At 39.9% G+C, this 26,241-nt stretch overlaps 2 protein-coding genes across 2 annotated transcripts; both read right to left on the bottom strand.

The window, feature by feature from the left end:
* Positions 1-595: 595 nt before the first annotated feature.
* LOC104920014 (vesicle-associated membrane protein 2) lies at positions 596-10,775 on the bottom strand. The gene is made up of 5 exons (XM_010732162.3): positions 10,281-10,775; positions 6,558-6,657; positions 6,197-6,355; positions 5,752-5,803; positions 596-5,585 (listed from the first exon to the last, which is right to left on the bottom strand). Coding segments are annotated over exons 1-5 (330 nt in total). The 5' UTR covers positions 10,283-10,775; the 3' UTR covers positions 596-5,568.
* Positions 10,776-13,497: 2,722 nt separating this feature from the next.
* Positions 13,498-22,513, bottom strand: mpp1 (MAGUK p55 scaffold protein 1). Its single transcript, XM_010732158.3, has 12 exons — positions 22,112-22,513; positions 18,589-18,717; positions 18,420-18,498; positions 17,511-17,596; positions 17,344-17,412; positions 15,557-15,753; positions 15,336-15,439; positions 15,173-15,253; positions 14,989-15,069; positions 14,710-14,912; positions 14,352-14,426; positions 13,498-14,260 (listed from the first exon to the last, which is right to left on the bottom strand). The coding sequence occupies exons 1-12, from the start codon at positions 22,232-22,234 to the stop codon at positions 14,084-14,086; spliced, it is 1,404 nt and encodes a 467-aa protein (XP_010730460.2). The 5' UTR covers positions 22,235-22,513; the 3' UTR covers positions 13,498-14,083.
* Between the last annotated feature and the right edge of the window lie 3,728 nt (positions 22,514-26,241).

The following is a 26,241-nucleotide window of genomic DNA, read 5'->3' as shown; positions in this document are numbered from 1 at the left end:
ACTTTCCAAAATTCATCATTCTGCCTTTGAGTTTAATTTTTTTTTTAAATGGGTCCAAATGTTGCTTCTTTTTCTATCACTCAACGGCTCACGCACCGGAGCCGGCTCTTTGAACCGGCTTATTCATGACCGTCCATCATTTTGCATGACCGAAGGCCCATTAAATGGCCTCTTAATAGCTGCCCCTGAAGTCCTTTTAACCTACTGCATGGGCCACAATAGAGGTTTCTCTGTGAGTGATGTTCAAATACTGAATGCATCCCCATTAAATTGAAAATAGTGTGAATGTAATGTGATGTTAAGTGTCGCTGTGACCTCCAGCTCATACTCTTTGAGAGAGAGGATTGTAGTTTAAACAGCAGATGGAGTGTGTGGACCTAAATGTTGTTGGTGTAGAGGTCTCCACGTATTTTACAAACACATGGCATTATGATAAATTAAAGAAAGCGCATTATCTTTGTATTGATAATAATAAATTTATGCTTATTCATACAGGTCAGATAAGGTCCCAGAATTGCAGTCAAAATTGCATCTGCCCATTGTTGCACACCCACAAAGCACGTGAAGCACACACAAAAGTACAAGTTGTCATAGGTACTGTTTTTCCAATATACATATATTTCATGATGTTCATCAATATAATAAGACATTGATAGATTTACACTACAATTATTTTATGTACTTTAGTTTTTCATTCAGTCTCCTCTCCTTTACGTCGAGTCAACCTTGCTTAGTTTCTAATCCCATACCAAATGACAGCACAATAAATCTATCAATAAATAAAAGCAGAAAGAAAAAAGAAACAGATTAAATAAAAACTGAGCACATTGCCCATGATCCTCCAGTCCTGTCCCTCCTGTAAAGGCCAGACAACCAGGGGCAATATGGGCCTTCGTCCCAGAAAAAACCCAGTCCCAAAGAGAAATCAAAATCTTTCCTCAAAAATAAACAGATTTAAACAAAAAATATATCTTGTAGATACAAACGTCAATCTGATGTAAACTGTAGAATCATTCTAAGCATTCTGGACAACTGAAGGTAAAAATACTTTTTTTTGTTTTTTATCCCATTAACCTCCCTTTTCCTTTACCATTACCCATCAGTGCTTACACACAAACAATTCAGTGACATCTGGAGTTATTACTAAATTGATGCAAAAGAAAAAAAAACACAATATTTGGTTAAAAAAAAAAAACATGTTAACATATAAGAAGTAGAATATTGTATGTTTATAGCCATCCAGTGAACATTCAGAGACTCAGGTTCCCTCCTATCGCTGCATTCGTGTCATTTGGGGGGCGAACGTTGGGGAATATTCCCCACTCTGTACATATTACATGACGCTTTGTTGGACTTCTGTTGGTCTCTTTCTTTCTGCTTCTTTCCATCTAACAAACTATATTTCAAACATGGAAGAAGGTCCAAACACATTGTACATATCTTGCACCCCCCCCAAATGACATTGAAGGCAGCGCTAAGTTGAGATCCCTGAACAATTCCCGAGGTTGACATAAGACAATATTCTCCACTGAATCCTGTTCCCATCCCACCAAAAATGAACGAATCACAACAAGAAAAAGTGCCACGGTGTTAAAATATATGCACACTTCTTTTCATACGGACAATAAAGCAACAGAAAAAAAGAGAGCACTCACATCATTTTCACTATTGTGATCAAATTGGTCGAGCACTCACAACAGTAGGATTTATGGATAACACAGAAGTCCTACCCCAATCAGTAGTGTTATTTCACTTCAGTCCACTGTGTGGTTAACTCCAGCAGGATGGCTAAAAGGACCACATTTGTAACCCTATCGTGATTTACTATTGCCAAAAACCCAATTTTTTTTACAGTTTATAGTATAGTTTTTGTCCTCATATATATATATTTTGGTAAATTGCTAATACCTTTAAACCTGAGGATATAGGACCCCCTACTCCCCAAAACACCCCCATATTACAACACCAAACAATGCAGATTTTTTATGATGTTTTTCTTGAGTTTATGTCTAATAGCTATAGTTAGTTTATACAGTAAGTCTTTTTCGTTTTTAGAACTTGGCAGCACTATGGAGACACGGAAAAAAAAGAAGAGTTGTGCTATTATTAGTTATAGGATCATGTGTCTAAAAACTTGTTACAGATTAAAGAAGCTCTTCAGACCTGGATACACATGGTGGTATGTGTGTGTGGGGCGGGGGGAAGGGGGACTGTATTTGAGACTCTGAAGCATGCGGTCCTTATGTTTTGGTTTAATTTGCATATGTTAGAATGGCACACTCACAAGCCAAACTGACACACCACATAATAAATAGTGTGTGATAGTTAGAAGGTCCTGTAATCGTGGATATATAGGGTATTTGTTTAAAACAGACTGGGATAGTTTAGATAACCTGTTTCTCTTCACTTGTTTTTGATGGCAATTGGCAGCATAAGCATGGGATTCTGGTCTTTGGTAGTCTTCTGCAGTTTACTTTTGCTCTGTTTGGAGGAAAAAACGTATAGGGGAAGCGGGGAGGAGTGGGTCTGTTAAGGTTTGGGTCCTTTCTAATAGAACTGTCCGGCAGATCTGTAACCTCTCTGCTTGTGTACTTTAGTGGTCAAGGAAACAACGTGCCCTCACACTGAGATTTAAGCGGCCTAATCTGTCGGGATAAACTGGGGATATTCCCAAGACAGAGCTACTGTAACACACACACACAGATACACCTGCACACACACACACACATCCACACGCACACAGTAGGATTCAGAATCAGTGAGTTGAGCAAAGGGGGGCAGGTTGGTCTTCTCAGCTGGTGGGAAAGATAGGCTACTAAGGCTACTAAGGCTTTACACACATTTGTTTTGACATTTTGTTGGTGGTTTCGTGGTCTCTGTGTCTTTACAGTGACGCTAGACAACTGTAAAACCAAATGTATTCATTTTTAGGATTGTATTAAAGGCAGTACAGCAAGCGCCGAGTTACTTCCTGTTAAATATTTAGTTAATGCAGGCCTGCACGCTTAAAAGTTTTCCCATTTTACGAGACAGATCTGATTAAATAACTGATTTCAGATCTCAGATTCACTATGACCACGAGTACAACTCTCCTTCTGTCACCGAAGGTAGTATAGTTCCCGAAAATCCTGCAGAATTCCACCGTTTTTAAGGAATTTTGGGTTCATGTCATCTCCTGTTTATGTGTACAAGGCCTTAGTTTTAGAAGTGCATCACATTGCCCTGCTCTCTTGCTCATAAAGTAGCCAAAATAGGGTAGTATGCACAGGAAACAATGTAAAAGAATTGTTTAAGACCAGACCAGCGAGGGCACCAATGAAAGAAATAGCAATAGAAGCCTTTCCCTTGTTGCTTGGCAGTGTATAACGCACGGAGCTGAATTACAAAAAACACACCAGACAGAGGTAAAGAGGAGCTTGCTGCTGTTGACAGCAAATAGTACTGATTGCACACTTCCTCTTTACCTGTCTGTTTCACACAAAAATATACTATAATAAAAAATAGAATCTATTATATTTAAAAAAGAAAAAAAAAGGCCTTAACTATAGGGAGAAACACTGAGACAGAACCACTGCGCTAGCAAAACACTCTTCAAACGAGCGCATCTAGTGTTTGAATAATTGCTTTTCTCTTGTCACAAACCTTTGACTGTAAATTTTTACGAGCCTCCCGCACCCAAAGCTGCTGAACTAAAAACTCAACTGTGAATGTCGACATATTTCCTCATTAGCCTCTGTCCCTGTTCCTTGATTTTGCAAAAATAAGGCTGAATTGTCATTCTTTTTTTTTTCATGTGCTCTTCATGTGGAGAGATTTTGCTGCACGAGGATCTCCGTTGGCCAGGCTATTGACCAGCCAGACAGCGCCATCAAAAACAAGGTTGTTTGTGCATTTTTTAAAAACAGATTCCTTTTTTTTTTTCTGCAGTCAGCCACTCCCCCTACACAAACTAAAAGTGTGAGGGTGTGTTTGACTGGAAATATTCTACAGTAACTAATAGAAGTGACTGAAGACTAAGGCTTTTCAGTGTCCATGTAGGTAACGGGCCAGCGAGAATTAACCTTTGCTTTATGGAAATGGATCAATTAATGCAACGGCCCTATTTTATCACCTGGCGTTAGAATTGTTTTGCAAGCCCATATCCACAGTTTGACATAAATGACATCTCCACAGTATACTGTAAGTGTAATGTTAGGATAACATCATTATTATAAAAGAAAATCATTTGGACAGAAAGTCTAACCCGTCTGTCCAAAACTTACCCTTACAGCTATTAACTATAACTATTTTCTCCTATGGTTTGTATGACCGGCGTTTTTTTCGACACAAGTTTCATCGCGCGTGTTTTTATTTTTATTTTTTTAAAGATACTTACACTTACATGTGCTACGGTAAGACCATTTGCACTAGACTGCAATGAAGGAATGTTTTCGAAATAAGACACTACGTAATATTCAAATAAAAAATAAACATCTACAGACATTGGTCCAACTGTACTATGGCAGTTTTGAAATTATCAGAAGAAATTGAGGCGTTCAAGCATGCTAAGAGACAGCAGAGGGTTAGGATGTTAAAGACATTACAGATAAAAGTTATTAGAGAAGAGAGATGGAACAAGAGAAATGACACTCAGATGGAAAGGGCTGGAAATGATGGTTACTTTAACAAGGGTTAACAATTCATGCATTATTTGTATGTTTGATCAATATCAGTGAGCGTTAACTCTCTCAGAAAGCCAGCGAAGGAGCTAAAACTTGAGCTTTTGATGGCATCAAGTTATAGAAAAACAGAGCTAAAGTATTTTTCAAGGGCAGTTTTGTGTATGCAGTAACTCAAATTTTTTGTAACTTGATGATAGTTTGCGTACAAGTTTCAGCTCTCTGGCTTATTTTGGGCTGTCTTAGTGGACACGAGTAGAACAGATGGACTCGGAAATCACCTGGTATTTCGTTAGTTAAATGGAGACGGACTCCACTGTGCAAAAATACACCAAAAAGAGAGAGAGTAAGCGGGGAGGGGGAGGGGACAGACAGATGATGATAACATGCAAGATACACACTTTGATTAATAGGCAGTATTTAACGCTGAAGCATACGTAAAATTAATACAAAAATTAAAAAATACAAAATGCACACACACACGCACACACACCTACAAAACAGTATATATCAGAATAAAACTCTACAAAGAACTATATATATCAGTTATGTAACAATTATCGCCAATCGTTGTTTCCTTTTCTGTTGTTGCATCGTCACAAGTGTTTGGTTCTCAGTATGGCAGGTTAGAAAAGCCAAGAGTACCCAGAAAGGAGACAGGGCCACACACTCACAGGACAAATATTGACAGGGGTCCAGAGGCGAGGTGGTGGAAGTTGGGGAGCCGTGGGGCCTTGTAGGGTTTAGGGGTGTTATATTGAGGCTAATTGGGGAGATATATATATATATATATTTATATTTTATTATAGAATATAATAATTATTTTCTCATGATTAATTTTGTCATCAATTTGAGGGTTTTTTTCTGTAGCAAGGAAATTGGGATTAGACTGGGGTAGGAGCAACTCTTCTTAGGTGCTGAAGTACACTGTAGAAAGAAAGAAAAGAAAAGGAACGGGGACAAAGTTTAATTCGGAATGTTTCCACATAAAAATCTGTCAAACTAACAACTTTGTTGAGCAACTTCAGCCTTATATTGTACAGTATGAGGAAGATGATCTGTGTGTACAATAAAAAGTTTAAAGGATTCTTACCAATAATGACGATGAGGACAATCACGCATATCACACCCAGGATAATCATCATCTGTGGTCAGTGGATTTTCAGAAAAAGTCGTTAGAAAAGCAGTTTTTATTATTAGTAAAATAAAACAAAAACAAAGGTCATGTAGCCCAGACAAAAATGCACCTGCCCTTGTCTGTATTATTATTCATGATTCATTCATAATCCCCTGTTAAATTGACCTCAAACTCCAGCAGACTCTGATTTGTTTTTGGCTCGCATGATTCCTAAAATGCCAAAGCATTATGTAATCCAGTGATGATGTTGATACAAAGCCTATAGCAGAAATCCACAGTTGTGATAGGCCACACATTGCTTGAGGTGTTCTCTTTTTGTTTTTATTCATTTCCTTGTAAACGGGCCAGACTTTACACACACACATTTGCTATTCGAGTGAACACGTCTGCACGTACTCACCTTGGCATTCTTCCACCAGTATTTATTCTTCAGTTTTGCAGCACTGGTCTCAAACTGAGAGGCTCCAGCCTGCAGGGCGTCAGCCCTATCGTCCAGTTCTGACAGCTTCTGATCACGCTCCAGAACCTTATCCACGTTTACACGCATGATATCCACCACCTGGGGGGAAAGACACGCAAAAGCAATGCAGTGTAATCAGCTATCAGGACAGAATGAGTGAATGAGGGTCCGACAGGATTGGGCTGAACTGTTGATTGAAAGTTCTCTATTTCACATCAAATCCTGGTGAGTGTTAGTGATATGAACTGTAAATCGGAGCCTGATAACGTGACTTTGGGTTTGCACTGAGGTGAGCACTCACCTCATCCACCTGCGCCTGTGTCTGCTGCAGACGACGGTTGCTGGTGAGGTTGGGAGGTTGATTCCCTCCCTCTGCTGCAGGGGCTCCAGCTGGGGCAGACCTGATGATAAAAAAACAAAAAACAAACATTCAGCAGTTATGTAATGAGTACAAACCAAGAAAAATCCTTGAAAACACAGTAACAAAACCAAACTTCACTACACGTACGAAATACACAACAGAACTTTTAATTTAACTTTTAATTTCTCCATTTGCAAAAGAAACAAAACAAATAATTCAAGAAGTAAGAGATTAAGATGTGTATATGTATATTATGAGTCTGATCCTGCCTGTCTCAGTAGTAACAACAGCTGAGCACACAAATACATCTTTGTTGGGCCATTTATTGTTTTTACTTCACTTAGATGTGTGTGTGAACAGTTTTGCTGTGGATTATAAAATAATGGAAATGTGATGAAGACACTGCTGGTGCTGGAATGGTGTCAGATTTATACGTAGGTGTTGAGATTCAAGTTAGAATCAGATCTAATTTGTAGGATTTGGAAGATCTACTGTTTCATGTTCAGCGCTGGAGAGTCCAGATAATTACCCCCTGACACAAAACTACTGTCAGCTTTGCGAAAGTCAAGCAGATCTGCCAGGTCATGTTGTATTGTGACCTACATACTGTAGATTCATTCAGATGCACTATGCTCCAACAGTGACCTCGGTGAGGGACAGGCAGTTTAAGTGAGAATGTCATCGAGCACTGAGGAGTGAAAGCCCAATGAAAAATGTCTTGATGTTAACCTCCACAAACAAACGCTGCAGAAATCTCAAAGATATTTACACAGCTTTAATATTTTACAAAGACGTGATGTAGATCGACAGAAATCACACAGGTTGAATGACGAAAGCTTGAGTGACAGTTTCAGGGTACACAGCAGAAAACTACAGACCGGCTGCATTTAGGTCAAACCTTACTGATGCAAGACTCATCAAAAACTGAGCGCAGCATCATGTAACTGAGCCACAACCTGCCTAAATAATTTGTCAGATTCACCAAATATACATTACTCTCCTAATTCTCTGACGGGCTGTACCTTTTACTTCAGACAGGATTCTTTTATTCTGAAATACATTGGTATATACAGTAAAGTTTCATAATCATGGGACTGGGACTGTTTGTCTGGGACAAAGCAAGCACAAAAAAACAGTATGATCGATTAAACATGGTAATAAAATGAACAACAAGTTTTTTTTATGAAGATGATTATCTCAACCTACAAATATGAGTTTAACTTCAATACAAATGTGTCCAAAGTCTTAAAATGAAATGCGGAACATAATGCGAATGAAAAAAGGCTTAAATAAAAATGTGTTCTCTGTGATGAAGCTGAGGCTGTAGTATCTTTTGATATCTTAGTCATAACTGAGCTACACTGCTAGTGGGAGACAAAACTCTGTATAAAGGTCACCTTTACACGCTCACACATTACTAATCCTCTGACAACAACAAATCCTTTGAATAGACTGGCCTGACGGTGCTGGTGGTCCCTGCCCTAACACAACCTTTATAATGGTGCCTTAAACAAACATAGGTATGAAGATAACATGTACATAGAGGGATAAAACGTAATTATCATTCTGCAATCACAGCATGTCTACAAACCAGCAACTGCATGACTGCAAGAATCTGATAAAGACTTTTATATTAAACATCTACATATATATATATACTGTCTGCTTATTTTCACTTGTCAGCAACGAGTATCGCCCCAAAGGTGTCATCTGCGCCGAGGTTCACGCTATCATCATCACCTCTTGAACCGGCGTCCCGACCAATCAGGTCTCTGAAGCAAGTGACAAGATTTTCTCACTCGCTTCCACGTCCTGTGAACACCACCCACTGTGTTCGATGGAGCAAAGCTCCACACCCAGGTTGGGGGGCAACAGTTTCTAGTCAGTGCCACATTCACATCGCTTTAAATTTAAAATTAGAAACTGAATTGTGGTGTCTGCACGCTCTACAGATTGTAATATCCTGCTTACTGATAGATTTTTTTGATTTGATTGATGCAGTCAACAGGTACCGGTGAACCAGTTAGCCCAGTAATCTCGGACAAATCTCCCTGCTGATGAATTTGTACGTTGAGATTCAGAGTTTCAGCTCATTTCAAGAGCAAAAAAAAAAAAGTCCTCTGATCATGTTTGGTGGGTAAGATTTCACATCCCTCTCTCTACGGTCCACTGCTAATGTAAGATTCAGTGTGAAAGCTAAATATATTCAACCCTCTTATAAAAATAGTCTCGCCCAGTGGTTTGAAAAGACACAGAGGATTTCAGAGATCCCTGACAGACATAAAACCATCGTCATCATTTTATATTTGACCCAAGCTACAATAGATAAATAACTAATGGCTTTCTGTTTGTTTGGTCGCTGTCATGAAAACGCATGCTGTCTGACTTTGAGCACTGGAGAGCGACATTTCAGCACCGGACAGCGCCACAGCAGCTCCAGACCTGGAGCTTGTCTGATCCGAACCTCGACTACAACCAACCCCCACTTCTTTATTCCCTTTTTATATGTGTTTGATGATGTGCACAGAAACACACACACAGCAGGCCTAACCATGATGTGTCCTGTGAGCACGACGAAAGCAGGGGCCTGTAAATACACCGAAAGCCTACCTCACACGGAGGGCGGGGATGGCTTTCATTTCAAAGCCACATTATAACCAAACAAATGGAGATAAATGTAAGTTACAGCTCACAACAGCATAGTGGGGGGAAGGAAGTGTGCCGATAGACATGTGCCATGACATGTCGTGTTTTTACCTGCTGAGCCCGTCTCTCATAATGGAAAACAGAACAAAAAGGACAAATAAGGCAGCGGGACAAAGACATTTCACAGGGTTAGTTTGCCCGTGAGGACGCAAACAGCTTGAAATATGGGGAGACATGTAGCTGTCCGCCCTCGCACGACAATCGACGACATACAGTAGGAGGCTAGGCTATCCCCACCCCCCGCTGTAGGTTGCAAATATCACGTAAACTAGGCCTAAGCCTACTTCAGAGCTAATAATATCATCGTGTATAAGACGGGCTGTGGAGTATTCGTCGAATGATGTCGAAGCTGTGAATGCCCAACATTGTGTCCTTGCTTGTTTTCTAGAAATTAACACAAAAATGATGGATATATATACATTATATATAAATATAAATATAAACACTTCATTTTATATATTTTCTTTTTCTTAATGTGCTTTTAATTAGCCTGTGGGGTAATCGTACAGACGGTGTCCTTTTCAAATCAAACCAGTCTAAACTGGAAAGAAAATGCGTGCGTGCTCTCTCCGGTGTAAAAAGCACGAGACGACTAGATAAATAAAAATTATTTTAAAAAATCAAATTAAACACGCCACAAACAAGAAGCTCCACCGTGTAAAAGAAAATCAGCCTAATTGTTGCGTTTTAATAACAGATAAACCCGACGCCACCGTCTGCTCCCAAGGTTAGGCCGACGCGTTAGCCTTGTTATACATTCACATTTCATGATTATCAGAGAACACGGCTGTGAAATATAACACGACAAGCCAGGTGATAAAAACAGGCAGATAGGAAAGATACACAAGAGAGCATCCAGCCTGCCGACGTCAGTGACTCGAGTTCATTAATGCACAAGGATTTGAATAAATAATCACAATAAAGCTGTAAAAAAATAAAAAATGATAGTGTACTTACATTTTCCTGGTTGTATCGGCTAGACAGCTGTGCTGAAATCCGGACTGGAAATGTTACCGCGTGATAAGTGTCTGGCAGATGGATGTGGATTGCCTTCGCTCCTCTCTACCCTCTGGCACCCTTTGGTTGGTTATTGTGGCGTTTCCCTGCCTATATAGCCTGGGAGGAATTCTGTCTTGTGAGAGATATATATATATGTCCCCTCGCTATTAAAACCTTCCTCTCTCTCTTTCTTTTTTTGTTTTTTTTCTGTCCCCCCTTTCGGATGATGCGGCACCTTTGGCAGGCTATTACAAGCGCCTGGCACTGTGAGGAGTCCGAGCTGTAATGAAGGTGTAATAAACAGCCGCCTTGGATTAGGTGGACAAAGATGGCTCGGTGACGTCAATCGCGGCGAGTTTCATGTTGGAAATGGGTGGCCGGAGACTGTCACACACACATCCGTTATTATTTGTTTGTTTTTCCCACCTGACCGCGCTGATATTGAGATTATACGCGTGTCTCATTCACATGCACGACATGTCACGGTCATGTTAGATCTTAAAGCTGCTTTTTTATAAGAGCTTATTTTGATTGTGAAGTCTGTGTGTCAACAAAATGGCGTTCCTAGAAAGGGGGTGTGGCGAGCTTCTGTCTCCAGTAGGTGCCTGGTTGTCATTCATAGTAAATATGGACAGGGATGTGGAGGAGAGTAAACCCACCTGAAAGCAGTTTAACAGCCTTTTGTTTGAGGGACATGGGTTCATTATTAATCAGGCTGGCTGTAAGCTGTGTGAATCTGATATAATGTGAGGACAGGGTTTGTTTTATGGCATATACCCTCAAGCTTGGGTCTCGGGGCCCTTACCTGCTCCCTGACACTTATTAACTTTTTGTTTTTTAAAATTATAATAAGTGTATGATGACAAATAAAAGCAGCACATAGCATCTTTTTAGTTCAGGCAATCAGGAAATATATACAAACAACTAATTAATGTTTTCTTTTTAGTTTGTTAGTATGAATTCAGTTTCCATTTTATTTAAATGTGTCATCTTCATAGACAATGTCAGAAAGACGTGCATGAAAGATGGATTTTGTTGAATAACCATACTATAATTCCAATAAGAGGAGGAACAACCGTTATTTAGTGCAGGATCTCATCAGCAGGGCTTAATCGCACCATTTAAAGGACTAATGTGTAGGATTTAATTGCAGAGTAGTTGCAGATTGCAACCCTGTTGCTTCACCCTGTCCTTCCTAGCATGAAGGAGGAATGACACTGACTGTGAAACATTTGGTTTGTTTGTTCTGGGCTACAGTAGAAACATGGCAGTTCAATGTGGTGGACTTTGTAGATATAGGACTCATTCTAAGCTGACGAAAAACACAACAATTCTTATTTTCAGGTATTGAAACACTAATGAAAACATATTAATGCATATTATATTTCATTTCCACCATATTCTATAAATGGACACACTGGACCTTTACATGTGTGTAACAGGAATAAATAAGTCAAAATAAAATGTCCTCTTGTTTCAACAGGTTTTTGAATGCATGACTTCAGTGTCTCATACAAAATGTGCTGATTTTGGGAGAGATACTTTATTATGTACCAAGTGTTTAATGTTATGCTGGTAACTAACACTTGAAGAATCCCCAGAAGTATAAATCCAATCACTCAAACTTACAGTTACATGTTGAACCTATTAAACCCAACTTGACCTCACACGACACATCAATTGGCTTTCTCTGCAGCATTAGTGCCACTGGTGCAAGTCAAGTAAAGTACACAGGCTGTGAGCTTGTATGTCTGCTCTAAATCTTGCTAAAGCAAATACATTCTAGATGTTTTCCTTCTTGTTTAGTTTTATTCTTTGTATTTACATCCATAACCACAGTATATCTTCACTGCAGCTGATATTATTTACTACACGTTGTATGGGGAGGATGATTTTGCTACAGAACTGACAAACATGTCTTGTGAACACTGTCTGCACAAGCCTTTTGTGTATGGTGTGGCTCCATAAAGGATGTAGGGCAATGTTGACTTGGTGTATACCCTTTAGCGCCCACATGGTGGTGCCATAGGACAGCTGTGCTTCATTGCTGACATCCCTAAAAAACAACATGTTGAGGGAACTGCCCGTCTCATGGTCGTGACCTCATTATGTTGACTAATGTAAAGCTGCCATTGTTACACAAGCTTTAGGTGTTTTCAACTTACGCTAGAGTCAGTCATCATCACTGAGTCTGTCATGTCCTCAGTTGCTATCTGCAGAACAATAACCCTGCAAGGTGTTTGCATGCCTTTAGAAGACGTGAGGAAAGGATGTATCAGTTTTGTGACATTTTGTGATATTTTGTATCTACATACACATGATGCTGTTTGTGCAAGACAATACACCTTTATGCAAAGTATACATGCTCTTATATTATTATGGTTATTATTCCTGGTATCCTTTAACTCACTTTTTTATTGATTCTCTAAAAGTATCATTGAGCATATACCTCTTTTCCGAGATTCAGGGCAAGGAAATATTCAAGAAAAAAAAGAAATGCTAAAAAAATACATAAAATATATAGTTTTCACTTCCATTATTCAATGTGTCATGTTGAATTAGCTACTTATTGGCTGATTTCTAATTATTCTGTATTATGTCAGATTAACAGAACACAAAACTGTATATTTTTAACATGATATACAGCAATTTGATCTGATTAAGAAGACATTTCTGACAATGTGACCAGGAAACTGTGCAAAGCCGATCTGGATAGAGGCTGTGAACAAATTCATTGTCATGTATAAGCTGTCACTATTCCTCCCACACTGTGGATGAGGGGAGAATTGTAATTTGTGAGGAATACAGGTACTGCTGCTTAAATCGTACAGCTCAGACACACAAGTCTTGATCTATTATTGATCAAAGCTTTGAGCCATGATTTCTAAAAATCTGACGTATTCTGATCATACATGATGAACAGCAAACATAAAAAAAAAAAAAAACCTTGACGAACTGGAAATATAAGCAGTTTATAAGGAATATACATTTAAACCTTTATATTTCAGTTTATTCTTGTGGATTTTATTAACATTGCCGTGTGTTTTCATGTCCCATGTGGAGCTTGTAGAAGGAATTTTTGTGCAGTTACAGGAGATTTCCTGCTGACATAAAACTGACAGTTTCCCTAAGGGCTCTGGAGAGCAAGTTTCAACATGAAACAAAGTCACAGAAATGGTTTCAACAGAGCTGGGAAATTTATTTTTCGTTTAAAAGTGCCTTTACAGTACCCGATGAGGTATACAATTTTGATAAGACGACACTTGAAGTTGTTGATGACTGACAGAAAGACATCATGGTTGTATGGAGTGACACTCAATCTCAATATCATGGCACACTTTCAAAAGAACAGAAAAAAAAGAACAATGAATCCAGAAAGGATGTTTTACATGATAAAAATCCTGCCATTTAAAAGTGAGGATTTCATTCACAGTTGTGGTCCTACTTTGCATTTGCTCGCATTCCAACAATCTCGAAATTGTGCGGCACCAAAACTATCTCGTAATTCCTCAAAAACCTGAAGCACAAGTATCGAAACAACCAAACAAAACATCCCTAGCGAGGTTCTCAACTTTCTAAGATAAACCCTTTCAACATATTGCTTATTTTTTGGATGCGTTTGTGCAAAAAATCTCAGTGACAATTAACATTAACCAAAAAGGTAAACCCATACACACCTGGGACATCACTAACTGGTTTAAGGAGTGATATTGCACTGCTTTTCAACAAACAAACGGTATTATACTGGTGCTAGACATCTGTCAGTACACCCATGATACAGGCACCCACTGTGGGGTGGAGGTGGCACGCTCCATGGCCTCCTCCACACCTTTCACGCTTTCATCCACGTCGTTGTTGACAAGGACCACATCAAAGAAGTGTCTATATGTGGTCAAAATGGCATCCGACTCTTTCTGGATCATCTGCAGGTTTTCCGTCTAGGAGGCAAGACAGAGAAGGTTAGCAGCTGTTTGGATGTTTGAGTTCGGTGTTTCAAAGTACTGTACTATTGAGATTTAGATTTAGCACCTGGGGAGCCGTGTTGGTGGGAGCGATGAACACCACCAGAGGTGCAAAGTCAGCAGTCCGCAAGACTTTCAAGGTCTGCAGAAAAGTCGAAATCAGTTAGACTGATTAACTTTCTGGAAATAGCTTGTACAGGGAAAACATTTATCATCAAGGGGTGCATCTTTAATTCTAGAGGGATACATTTTGAGGGTGAAGCTCAAGGTGAATGAATACACCTTTTACTTCACCAAAGACAGAACACATTCATCAGTGGAGGTGTATTTTCCTGCCTTTGAATGCTCAATGTTATCATTGTAAATACTTTCAACTTCTCGGAAAGCTGGATAATAATCAAATTTCATATTATGTGAATCCTAACCTGTGGTTCTATATCCAGCAAAGTGATTTTGCCTTGCTCGTGGATCTTCTGGATGGTCTCGATTTTGGTGCCGAACATGTTTCCCTGGAAGCTGCCGTATTCCAGTAGCTCATTTCCGGAGATGCACTTGGCCATGGCTTCATTGGAAATGAAGTAGTACTCCTGTCCGTTCTCCTCATCCTTACGCTGGGGTCTGGTGGTGTCTGTGGAGAAAGGACTTAGCCAGAGGACAACTTGGCAAACTTAGTTTGCAAACACAAAGTCTTTGGGTCTACTTACGTGGTGCAGGATAAGAAAACTTGTCGGGGTATTTAGTCAATAGTGCATTTTTGATATGGCTCCTTCCAACGCCAGGGGCACCTAAAATGTGATGTGGATCAGTATGAATGATTAGAAATGTCTAATTATACCTTAAGGTATTTAATACTGCTAATAAATAATGTAACCGAGCCAGGACACTTACCAATGAGCACCAGTGTTTTCCTTTTAAAAGCAGGGAGCTGAACAACCTCCTCATAAGAAATGACATCCAGCTGGTCAAAAACTGCAAGAGAGGGGATTTTGTTTTAGACCAACAGTACAACTGAGAGAACATCCAGGAAACATGAGTCCAATGATACACTCACTGGAGCTGTGTTTGGCCAGGTACTTGTCTTTGCACTTCTTTTTCTTTCCAAACGGGCTGCAGGACTGACTGCCCTCTCTGGCCTTGCTTTTACCCGCCACCCTCCTGCAGTGGGAAAAGAGCTTTAGTTCAAGCTGGGAACATTTAGTTTTGTGCCCTACACGGATGTGGCACATCATGCCAGTCTTTGGCATATCACGTTGAAGTCTGACTGTTCTTTACCATTCCTGGAGCTCTGGGGAAGGTATCAGTCCGGCGAAGTCAGCTGCATTGCTCTCCACCCGGCCTTGCCACCAGTTCGGATCCTGCTTGTTGATGATCTGAATGATGTCACCGTTTTGAAACTTCAGACCTGCCTCTTTGCATGGGATGAGGTCATCCTTGGTGGGGTCATAGTCAAACTGGGCCCTCATGTACATCTGTAGATTAAGAGAACATGTGGTGAACATATGGTGTATTCATATGGTGAAAGAGCTCATGAACGTTTGCAGTGTGTATTTTGTGTTTGTAATGGGACGTTACTGATTACCTGTTGACCTCACCTCATCATACATCCTTTTATCACCTATTGTTGCTAAAGTTTAAAGGACCAGTGTGTCGGATTTAGTGGCATCAAGTGGCCAAATTGACGCAACAGTAGCCTCAAAATTAGCTAAAAACGTGAACGGTCCTATCTAGAGCCATTGGTAAGTTTCTGTTCTGGGCTTCTGTACAGACTCCACAGAAGACAATGTACAGTGTCTGTAGATATAAAGGGTTAATTCTAAAGTAATAAAAACATAATGATTCTTACTGTCAGATGATTATACACTAATGAAAACATAGTTATAGAGTTATAGAGCCCTCTAAATCCAACACACTGGACATTTTAACTAGTATTTTTCAGCTTACCTTTTGACTTTGAAACAAGTTGAGACAAACATCTACAGTTTCTCTGAGCATTCTCTCCAGTTTATCTCTGTTTAACAATAAATATTTATAGCAGGGACTTTCCAACACATATGTTTGGATTTTGCAAATGTTAACTGGGAAATTCACCCTTAAACAGAATTTAAAAGTTCATGATGTGATCTTGGACTGCTCATATTACAAAAATTAAGAATTGTCGCCCAGGTCTGGGTGTGAGATCTCATCTGTTCAACCATCGATTCACTTCCTGAAGCGAAACTTTGACCTAAAGAAGATTCTGCAACAGAAAAGATATCTAACATGCGATTCACATTCGATTACTAACTCTTCCTGGGACTTTTAAGAAAGATCAGTTTGTGTACAAACCTAAACTACACCGTCAAAGATCACAGCAGGAACACTTGTAAATTCTCCTCAGGGTAAATTATCACTATTGTTAGTAGAGTTCATGAACATCTGTGGTTTCCCCAACTTACTCCAGTGGCACTATGTATACTGGAGTGGTCTGGGTCACCAAAAATGATGTTCTCTGAGCATTAAAGTATGAAAAGCATGTTAACTAAGCCTACATATTAATAGACTACAAGCTACAAGTAGACTGCCATCACCGACCACAGCAAAAGAAAACTTAAGCAGTGAATACAAGGTATTTTTTTCTTTGTGATCATCAAACCAGCAGCCATTTTATGCTACATGAGGCACATGAATGGCTGTCCGGAGAACATGCGATGTGTTGTGGCCAGTAGATGGCAGAATGAAACACACTACCAAAGTGTTTCAAGTCAAACTAGCAGAAACTAATTTATATTTGAACTCATTTTATAGTCACCTGGGTCACCATTGACTAACAGAAGATTCCCCTAATAAAGAACAAAATCTTTTTAAAGAAGTAAGTTATAGAGAAACTGAAAGAAACACAATCAAACCTCTGTTTTTTTCTGGAGATCATACCTCTAGAAGTTATCATTGGATGTGAATGAAGAAGCTAATTATTGGGTTTGGAGAGAACAAACATGGAAGACAAAAAAACACTCACAACAGAAGTTACAGGCACCACAAGACCAAAGCTAAGTGCTGAGTCCTGCCCCTCGTGTTATTACCTCACAGGCTTGGGATCGACTCTGCGGGTTGGGAATGATCTTCATTGTGACTACTCCATTGGATTCTTTCTGTACGTGAAGATGACACAGTTTCGTTCATTATTTGTTGCACAAATGGAATAATTAACTTTCAGTGCCAATGTCTAACTTGGGGAATATCGACTTACCAGGATCTTTTGTAGCTGATCTACAGTTTGGTTCGTCACACTTGCCCCATTGATTTCTGCTATCTCATCCCCTTCATGTAAGGACCCTGGAGAGGAAAAGAAACCAGAAGAGGGTTTATTAACTCCAAATATGATCTGATATGATCGATATCAGTTTCTGAATTCCAGTTATTACGCCCCTAATGGGCTATTGAGGTAATATTTCTTCTCTTGAGAGCTCAGCTAAAGACAAGAAAAGTGAGAACCGTGTATCAAAATGGGCAATGAAACAGATTTCTTAAAGATTATTACTGACAATTACTGATGTTCAGTGGATAGTTTAAATCCTCAAATCACATCAGACACCATCTCAGAACCTCTTAGCTATCGCCTGATGATAATTTAGCCTCTTGAGGGCAACATGCCAATGTTTCTGGGCTTCTGGTTTAGACAGCGGATATCCGGATAATGGATACCTGGGCCAATACTTCCTCTGCAGTCTGTTTAGCAATTTGATCGGTGAGTATGACAGGAAAGACACATTTGCTACTTCAAATAACTTAAAAAAAAAAGGCTAATAAAAAGGTTAACCATCGTTAGACGATAGCCGATTGTATTTTGACTATAGCGTTCCTCCTCTTTTGCTGTCCACAGCCAGCTCAACCACGACTGATCCATTCTACTCAAACTACAAACCTTGGTCCCTTGGCTATATCAAGTCGTAAATAAAAAAATAAAATATGTTTGAAACATTGAAACTTGAAAATCTGAATTATTGTACAGCTTGTGTATGTGTTTGTTATTGATGTTCTTATCCTACAGGCACACACGGCACCTACTGCTCAGGCATATTTTCTGTGACCGGGACAAACTATTGACCTGACACACACCAGGTCAACTCTCAAATCAAATCAATGTGTGATTAATTACCTTGTCTGTGGATCATGCCCCCGTGCAATATTCTGGCCACGGTGCACCTTTGTTTGTCGTTCAGCTTCAGAGTGACCCCCTACGGACAGAAAGACTAGAGTCAACGAGGAGGAATCAGCAACACACGTGGAAATATAAATAAGTGTGTGTGTAGAGGCAGATAGCATACCATTGGCTCCGAAGGGTTCTTTTCAAATGCTACTTCTTTCATCTTGGTCAGTTCTGCACCGTTCATGTGTCCCACGCTACCGTTGGTGTAAAAATCAGCCCCCTTATTTTCATAGGTTTGCATAACAGCCTGTTGGAAACAAAAACAGATCACATTCATTGTTTTATCCCACACAAAATGAACGTTGTTCATGTGCATAAATGAACTCAGTATTCTACAGATTTATAGTTCGTCCGGAGGGCTCATACCACACGGGTATTTCCAATAACTGCGGCGAGAGCTTTGCGCTATGTTTCATTTGCAGTTTCGACATATGTTCAAAGGTTGAAAATTAACCCAGTGTTATAAACACCTCATTAACCACGTCCAGTGATCTGGTCCGCCAGGTTTCGTGTGGTCATGGATACCAGCAGTCTCAGGAGATCATCAAAAGAACAGCATTAAATGTAAGGGAGGATCTTAGACAATGTTACAAAGCAAAGTGAATGAGTTTTAAGAGTTTGCCAACAAAGATGGTCTCTAGTGTGGATCATCGGCATGTATTTTAAAAGCTACATGGGAAAAAAAAGAGTGACTAAACTGACATCAGACGCATGACTACCTGAGTCAGCACAACGTTTCTGCATAAAAAAATGACACATCAGCGCTGCTTCAGCAAAAAAAAAAAAAAAGTACTATCTATCTTCCAGCATCAGCACAATAAACCAATAAATATCATTATCACCCACCTCCTCCTCCGTGCCTATAACCTCAGCCCTAAAATGCCGTGCAGAAAAGCAGTTTGGTGTGTAGGAACATATACTGCATGTGTATTTCTGTGTATGTCCGCGTGAATGAACATACAGTTTACCAACACTTAGAGATTGCGAGTCAGGAGATAACTGAAAGCCTGAGTCATTAAAGTAAACAGTGTTGTTTTTCTGTGCAATATAATAGTTGTTTACCAGTTTTGTGCTGTTATACATCAGGACTGTACCGTACCAGGAGTACCACGAGGGAGTGTCTGGATGCTGTCCCCTGGTACGGATTACAACCCTTTGAGGAACAGTACAGCAATTTTGCTGCAGATAAAATGACGCTGCTGCTGCTGCTGCTGCTGATGATGATGATGATGAAGGCTTAATGCTGAAACATGTTTGTTGTTGTGCCCATCATAAACAAGAAGATGTTTGTCTGCGAGAGTTTGTTTGGCTGCAGATGAAATCATCACAGCGTTCATCCTGAGACATTACGCACAGATTTGGATCTCCTAAAAGTTGTTTCAGTTCCTTTCCTTCGGGAGCTGCTCCAAGGACAACAGGAAATTATTTTTCTTTTTGAAACTCCATGTTTGTGATCTTATGACGACTGCAAATGATAAAAGCGCATTAAAGTATCAGGCTATCGTATAATGATGTTTAGTGCTTTTCCCCCCCTAGTTTAGAGGAGCCATCATAGGCTGACTGTTTAACTCATATTCACATTCAGTTCTCCTTAATGTACGGGACAGGACAGACTTTATTTTGTCTCAGGACGGAGCAGGAAGGAAAAGGTCAATCAGTATCGCTTCCATAATCTGCTACGAATACAGCTATCTGAGGAAACAGAGGAAGTGTGTTTTTAAATGTTTAAAAAAGGTGTGATTGAATTTGAATTAAACTCGTCTCGTAGGCGCTCGCACCTGTCAGGGATCTCGAAAGGCGTTGATCTGTTTTCACGGCGCGTTCTGCTCACTGTTAACAGTCAACACGTGGAACTATAACTGGAGTCAGGAAGCCCTTTCATAAACTTGAATGCCAGCTATGGGTGTGGAGAAGCAACAGGATAAACAAAGAGGGTGGAAGGCATTTATGCTCGTCTCATTTTAAGACAGCCCGGTTCTGTTTAGGAGTGGATTAAGTAGAACAAACAATACATGCGATAGGTGCATCGCTTAAGATAATCTATACCTATTGTTCTGCCTAACATGACTGATTACATTATAAGTCACTATGGCCGCCTTTCAATCAAGTTGTATTAATTATTAATCATTCCCCCTGGAGGATTAAGGGTGATCTCTTGAAGAAGCACAGTCAGAGATCAATATTTGACCTTCGTATGACTCACAACTGAACCCTCTTTGGATACAGACTGGAAGAGTTTAGACAGATTTACAGAGATAGCTGGAAGGGATGTTGTAAACCAGTACTGTAGTAGGACGTTCAGTCTTTAATCTCATGCTGGGTCTCATCTGACATTGCCCAAACTTGTCTGGGTCTTCACATTTGGACTTGAATGTCAAGTTTGAGGTGGTGGCAACGGGAAAAGTGTCTCAAATAACAGTAGTTGTGTTTGACTTGTAATGCACGACTGACTGTTTATGAAGTGCCGGTGCACAGTAAGTTGAAAGTATTTGGAGCATGACAGTGTAGCCTGGAGCATGTCCACAGCAGTACTCACTTTACTTACTTTAAAAATCAGTAAATCATCCAGACATCACGGTCAAACTGCTGCGTATGAGTGTGTATCCGTATGTGACATTTGTCTGATTGCACGCAACAGCCTGCGCGCTGGGAGATAATGGGCCGTGTGACCTCACTTTAAGACACTGATTTTGCAAATCGAGCAGAAGCACTCGTCGGAAAGATTGAAACTCAAAGGTTGCTGAACTGCAAACTGCTGATGTCAGGAGAGGAGTTTCCTCCCTTCACCATTTCCCTCCAGTAGCTCCAGTGCTGACTTTTGCAATTTCACAGAAGAAGTTTAGCACTAAAGAGTCCCCTTCGGTATTACTGCCTGCCAAACTAAGACCCAGAGGTTGTCTGGGATTTAACTGTTTTTTTTTTACATCATATGAGCTTGCTGCCAGGATTTTAAAGGCAAAGTCAGTGAGTTTTCGCAACATAATCCAGGCCTTGACGTGAAGTTTATGCCTAAAACAACAGCCTGGTACAGTGTGATGTAGTAAACAAGCTGCCCCGGATTCAGCTGACTGTTGACACCAATTCCTCAGCAGAAATAGCTGTAGGCAACATGACACAGCACGGCTAAATATTGGACTTTATTTCCCATCTATCTTTGCCAACATTGCCCCCAGATAATAGGCTCATTGATGGCCCTTTAATCAATCATCTGTATGGATTATATGACTGGTTTGCAGGCTCATTGTCTCATGATCTAAAATTACATAAAGTCTGACGCAGGCTGTATCCATGTTTCCCCCTCCATTGGTCAAATGATCCCATGTGTAGTTTTAGGGGAAATGCAGAAGTGAAATTGTCAATGCAATGTCTACTGGGTCACATCTGAGGCTGAGCAATGCTGAGCAATGCAGCGGTTCTTACCACAGATCTGCTGATCCGTGACGTTAAATCTATGAGAGATTCTAGTTTAAAAGGATTTAAATGAAAAAACACAACCAGGTCTATTTTTAGAGATCTTGTCGAGGAACAAACAACATGTCATGTGCCCCAGCTCTGCTTCCCGGAAGCAAACACCAAAATAAGAGGAGGAAGGGGGGGTGCAGAAATAAATAAATAAATAAAATTTAAAAAAGACATCCTACCTTGTCAGACTTTGGTTTGTTTTGGAGGAGCTGCTCCAGGTAGAGATCGGAGAGGGCTGTCCGGACGCTGCTGACAGACTCCAGTATGACAGCAGGTTCGTTTTTATTGGACTTTAACGTCATCTTTCCTTGTGAGCTGTATAAAAAAAAAAAAAAGAAAAAAGAAAAGAAAAGAAAAACCTTGTGAACCCGATGTGGCCCCCCCACCACCACACCTCCTCGATCAAGGTCCGCAAGAGGCTGGCCAAAAAATGGAAGCAGCTGATAAATGTGCAATAAAGTCTCTGTCTGAGATAAAAGTCCAAGGTTTTTGATCAGCGGCAGGTGAGGTGCATGAGATATCTGCTGCGGGGACACCGCTGACAAAGCAAGTAAACACGCAACTGACTGCTGCTCAGAGGGGCAGGCTCATGCTGCGTTCAGGTGCCCACTCTAAGCTCGGAAATCCCATTACTCAAGTTGTTTACGTTCACTCATGAGACTTATTTGCATATGTATTACTTGTTATCTAGTCAAGAGTGTTAACAAATGGTTCAGGAGGCATTCTGTTTAATTTAGACACTACTGTTTGGTTGCTTTTGCTTTTATTTGCTTTTTGTATTATCATTAGTTTCTCTCCTAAATGCTGTGACCCTGATTCATTAAATTAGATTAGATTAGATTGTACTTTATTCATTTCCACAACAGGGAAATTTACTTATTACAGCAGCAGAGTGTAATATACACAACAGAATTAAAGTAGACAGGGCAAAACACAAGGAACAGACAGAACACAAAAAAAAAAAAAAAAAACCGGGAAAAAAAAAAAAAAAAAAAAAAAAAAAAAAAACAAGTACTGAAGGTACTGAATTTGAATTTCTCTCGAGATCTAGTTAGTGTATCTTTGTAGCAGTGACACTTCCCTTTGATTGCACAATCTGCTCCAGTCAACTATTTTCCACTTATGTCATCTTCATGTGAGAAGTGTGAGAGCAGAAATAACTGAAACATATTGTCCACAATATAAATTAAAAACAGCTGAACAATTATACATTAAATGCGTCTTTAATTAAAAGTGTCGTTTTCACATTTCTCACTTTAGCAGTTCGTGGACACCCAACTTTCCCCGACTGTACTTGAATGCAGCATTACCGCAGCGTTCTCAGCAGGGCTAAAACAAGGAAGCGAAATAACGGAGTCCTGCTCCCAGCAGATCACTTGTGCAGCTGAATGTCCTCAGCAGAACAAAGAGTCAAGCTGCACATAATCTGTTTGCTCATTTAAACACACAAATGAGACACCAATGAGAACAATTCAACCATATCATACGTTAATACTATGCTGGCACAAATCCCAGCAGTGTTGCAATATGGGTGTGTTTTTTAGAAGTGTAATAAAGTGTAACAATACAGTCAGATACCTGAGGCTAATCTTCCTTCAACTAACTCTATGGGCCCAGTGACAGCTGTTTGAGGGAGAGGAGCGATAAAATAATGACACCAGTGTGCAGAAGTGTGATTTGCAATTATGGTGTAACAGTTGCAAACTCTGAATATGGTAAAAAAAATCTCTGTAATATAACACATGGGGAACTATTAACTATTTTAGGCTCAGTTTATTAGCCAGGCTGTCTGTACTGGGAGCTCAGAGTACCAGTGTCGTGCCAGAACCGGAGCTGGGCTAGCTGGCAATGTAACCAGGCTAAGCAGCCTCTATTGAGATAATGTCAGAGGGAAAAAAAGACCAAAGGGGATGTTGATGTAAGAAGCTAAGATGTGAAAAGGAGAGAGTAACTGGGCAAGAAGCCGGCGGACCAGAGTAAATCTGGGAATTAGCGTTAGTCGTAGTCGAAAGATTCCTGAAATCCTGACAGACTGTGAGCTGGGCCTCTTACTGTTGCACTATGAGCTGGCTCCTATGTCTTGTTTGCCAGATGTCTGGCTGTTGTCAGTTGTCACTCACTAGTTTTTGATAAAAAAGTTATAAAATCATAACAAATACAGATGTACAACTGTCCATATTTACAACATCGGTATTGCACTTTGAAACTGAGGTTTCTTTGCTTTAAAAAGCTTGCATACACTTTATTTTAACACAAGGCCTGGGTGCTAGTATATAGATACATATTTACATATACCTCTAATGGTTCCAGCCGTTTACTTGATCTAATCCCGATTTTACACAACATGCACTGTAGGCCTCTGAAACATCTCTCAACCGTTACCAAATGAGAGGAAATATACATGCACATGTGCTTTCTTTACTTCTCCTACTTCAACTTCATAACAAAATCAGACCAAAGCTGTGTTGTGCAGACAGTGGAGCCAAACATACCGGTAACTGGTGGATAAGGAAAGAAGAATTCAGAGCCAGGTGATGAGTGTTACCGCCCTGATAAGCAACCAATTTCCAGAGGGGACTCCAGAGGGAGCCAGCATGCAGGTTTGTATCAACGAACAAGAAGGGCCCCTGCCTGTTACTGCCTGACACCTCATCAAAAGGGTTCAAAGAAACAAACTATCTACATCTGGCATAGTTTAACTTGATTTACCCTCACATTACTGCCCAATATTTGCCCATAGAGGTTCCCACCTCTGCCAGCCGAGGGTGTTTTTTTTAACTGGGGATGAGCTGACTTTAGAAAATGTATTGACACACTATTATGTGAATAGAACAGAGACATTGTTAACGTTATCACCTGTGTTTTTTCCTGCTATGACAAATCCAAACGACCCATTGTTTAGGTCATCAGCTGCTAATTCTATTGATCATGAGATGTGTCAAGATCTATGTGCCGTTCGTCCGGAGTCACCTGATCAATCACCTGCCTGCACGTTTGTTTTCTTATCTTTTGTTCGTTTCCATTACCTGTCTGTCTTCTTTTTTCGCTGATTAGCTTAAGTAAACCAACTATTGTGTAAGCCCGAAAGGACAACCTATGTGCAATATACAATACTCGTTCATTGTACATAGTGTTGAAAATTGTATTCAACAATCATCAGTTTAGGAGTCGAAGGTAGCTTAAAGCTGAAAGGTTTATTGAAGTTTGATCAAGGAGAATGGAGGATTTATCAATATACTTGCCTCAATTCTGAAGAAGCTGTCCTCTAGTGCCACACCTACTCTATTTCCCTGAATGGTCATACTCTATGCATCTGTAGTATAAGGCATTTTCCAATTGGTCATTAGTCTACAAGCAAGAAAATGTGTTTACACTTACCAGTCTGACATTGTTATCTGAGTATGTAGAGACTTCTACATCATGTAGCTATCTGTTATGTCCATAGGAGTGAGATAGCCCTATCCTCTGACCTCGGTTACCATAGTAATGATCAGGATGTCGCCTGCTTTCCTAAACACAAGTGTCTCAAGGAGAGCACTCAATGTCTCTGCACCCCCAGAGACATTTTATTTTATTGTTTTAAATTATTTTGTTTTACAATACAATTGAAAACGACTTCCAACCATAAAACAAATTAAAGAGGCAGTGGGCCAAATGACCTGACAGTAACAACAACAACAACAAAACAAAACAGCCCACCCAGGCAGCGTTGGTGTATCTGAGTAATGGCCACATCAATGTCATATATCAATAATATATTATATATATATATATATATAGATTCTTATATATCTATATATATATATATCTATATATATATATATATATATAGCCTATATGTGTGTGTGTGTGTGGGTTGACACAGATAGATGGAATACAACTTAACCCCCACCTCCAATTTTTATTCTGAGCATTCAGCTTTTATTAGCCCACAGACATACCACAATCCATATATATCTGAAGGGAATGAGTCAGAGGAACTCAAATTTAACCATTTGCAGGCAAAGTTTCAGAATAAGAGCATCAGCGTAACCATGGAAACGCCGCCCGTACTGAGAGAAACCTACAGAAGAGTGCTTATGGAAATTAATTCCAATATAACACATGATATTAGTCGGAATAAGTTAATAAATGTGTCGCTTGTGCCTGAAATAAAGTCGCTAAATTGTCAATGAGAGGGAGAGAGGCTGGGCGCAACCAAATGTCCAGTTGAGAGGGGGGGTGGGCTGACGGTGACCACATACTTACGTTTTCTGTAACAAACATAAATAAAATGCAAATAAATAAGAAATAACATAAGGCAGATTTT

This window comes from Larimichthys crocea, chromosome XXII (assembly GCF_000972845.2).
Source record: "Larimichthys crocea isolate SSNF chromosome XXII, L_crocea_2.0, whole genome shotgun sequence".
Taxonomy (NCBI): Eukaryota; Metazoa; Chordata; class Actinopteri; family Sciaenidae; genus Larimichthys; species Larimichthys crocea.
The sequence above is the reverse complement of the archived record's forward strand: the minus strand, read 5'-3'. Positions and strand labels throughout refer to the sequence as shown.

What these genes read in the sequence shown, in the direction of transcription:
- LOC104920014 (XM_010732162.3), bottom strand. An exon ending in CACAGGCGCAGGTGGATGAG is followed by an intron (nt 6,356 to 6,557) that starts GTGAGTGCTCAC and finishes CTTTCCCCCCAG; the next exon opens with GTGGTGGATATCATGCGTGT. An exon ending in ACTGGTGGAAGAATGCCAAG is followed by an intron (nt 5,804 to 6,196) that starts GTGAGTACGTGC and finishes CACTGACCACAG; the next exon opens with ATGATGATTATCCTGGGTGT.
- mpp1 (XM_010732158.3), bottom strand. Translation starts at nt 22,234, where the DNA reads ATGACGTTAAAGTCCAATAAAAACGAACCTGCTGTCATACTGGAGTCT. An exon ending in CCTGGCCAAACACAGCTCCA is followed by an intron (nt 15,254 to 15,335) that starts GTGAGTGTATCA and finishes CCTCTCTTGCAG; the next exon opens with TTTTTGACCAGCTGGATGTC. An exon ending in GAAAACACTGGTGCTCATTG is followed by an intron (nt 15,070 to 15,172) that starts GTAAGTGTCCTG and finishes ATCACATTTTAG; the next exon opens with GTGCCCCTGGCGTTGGAAGG.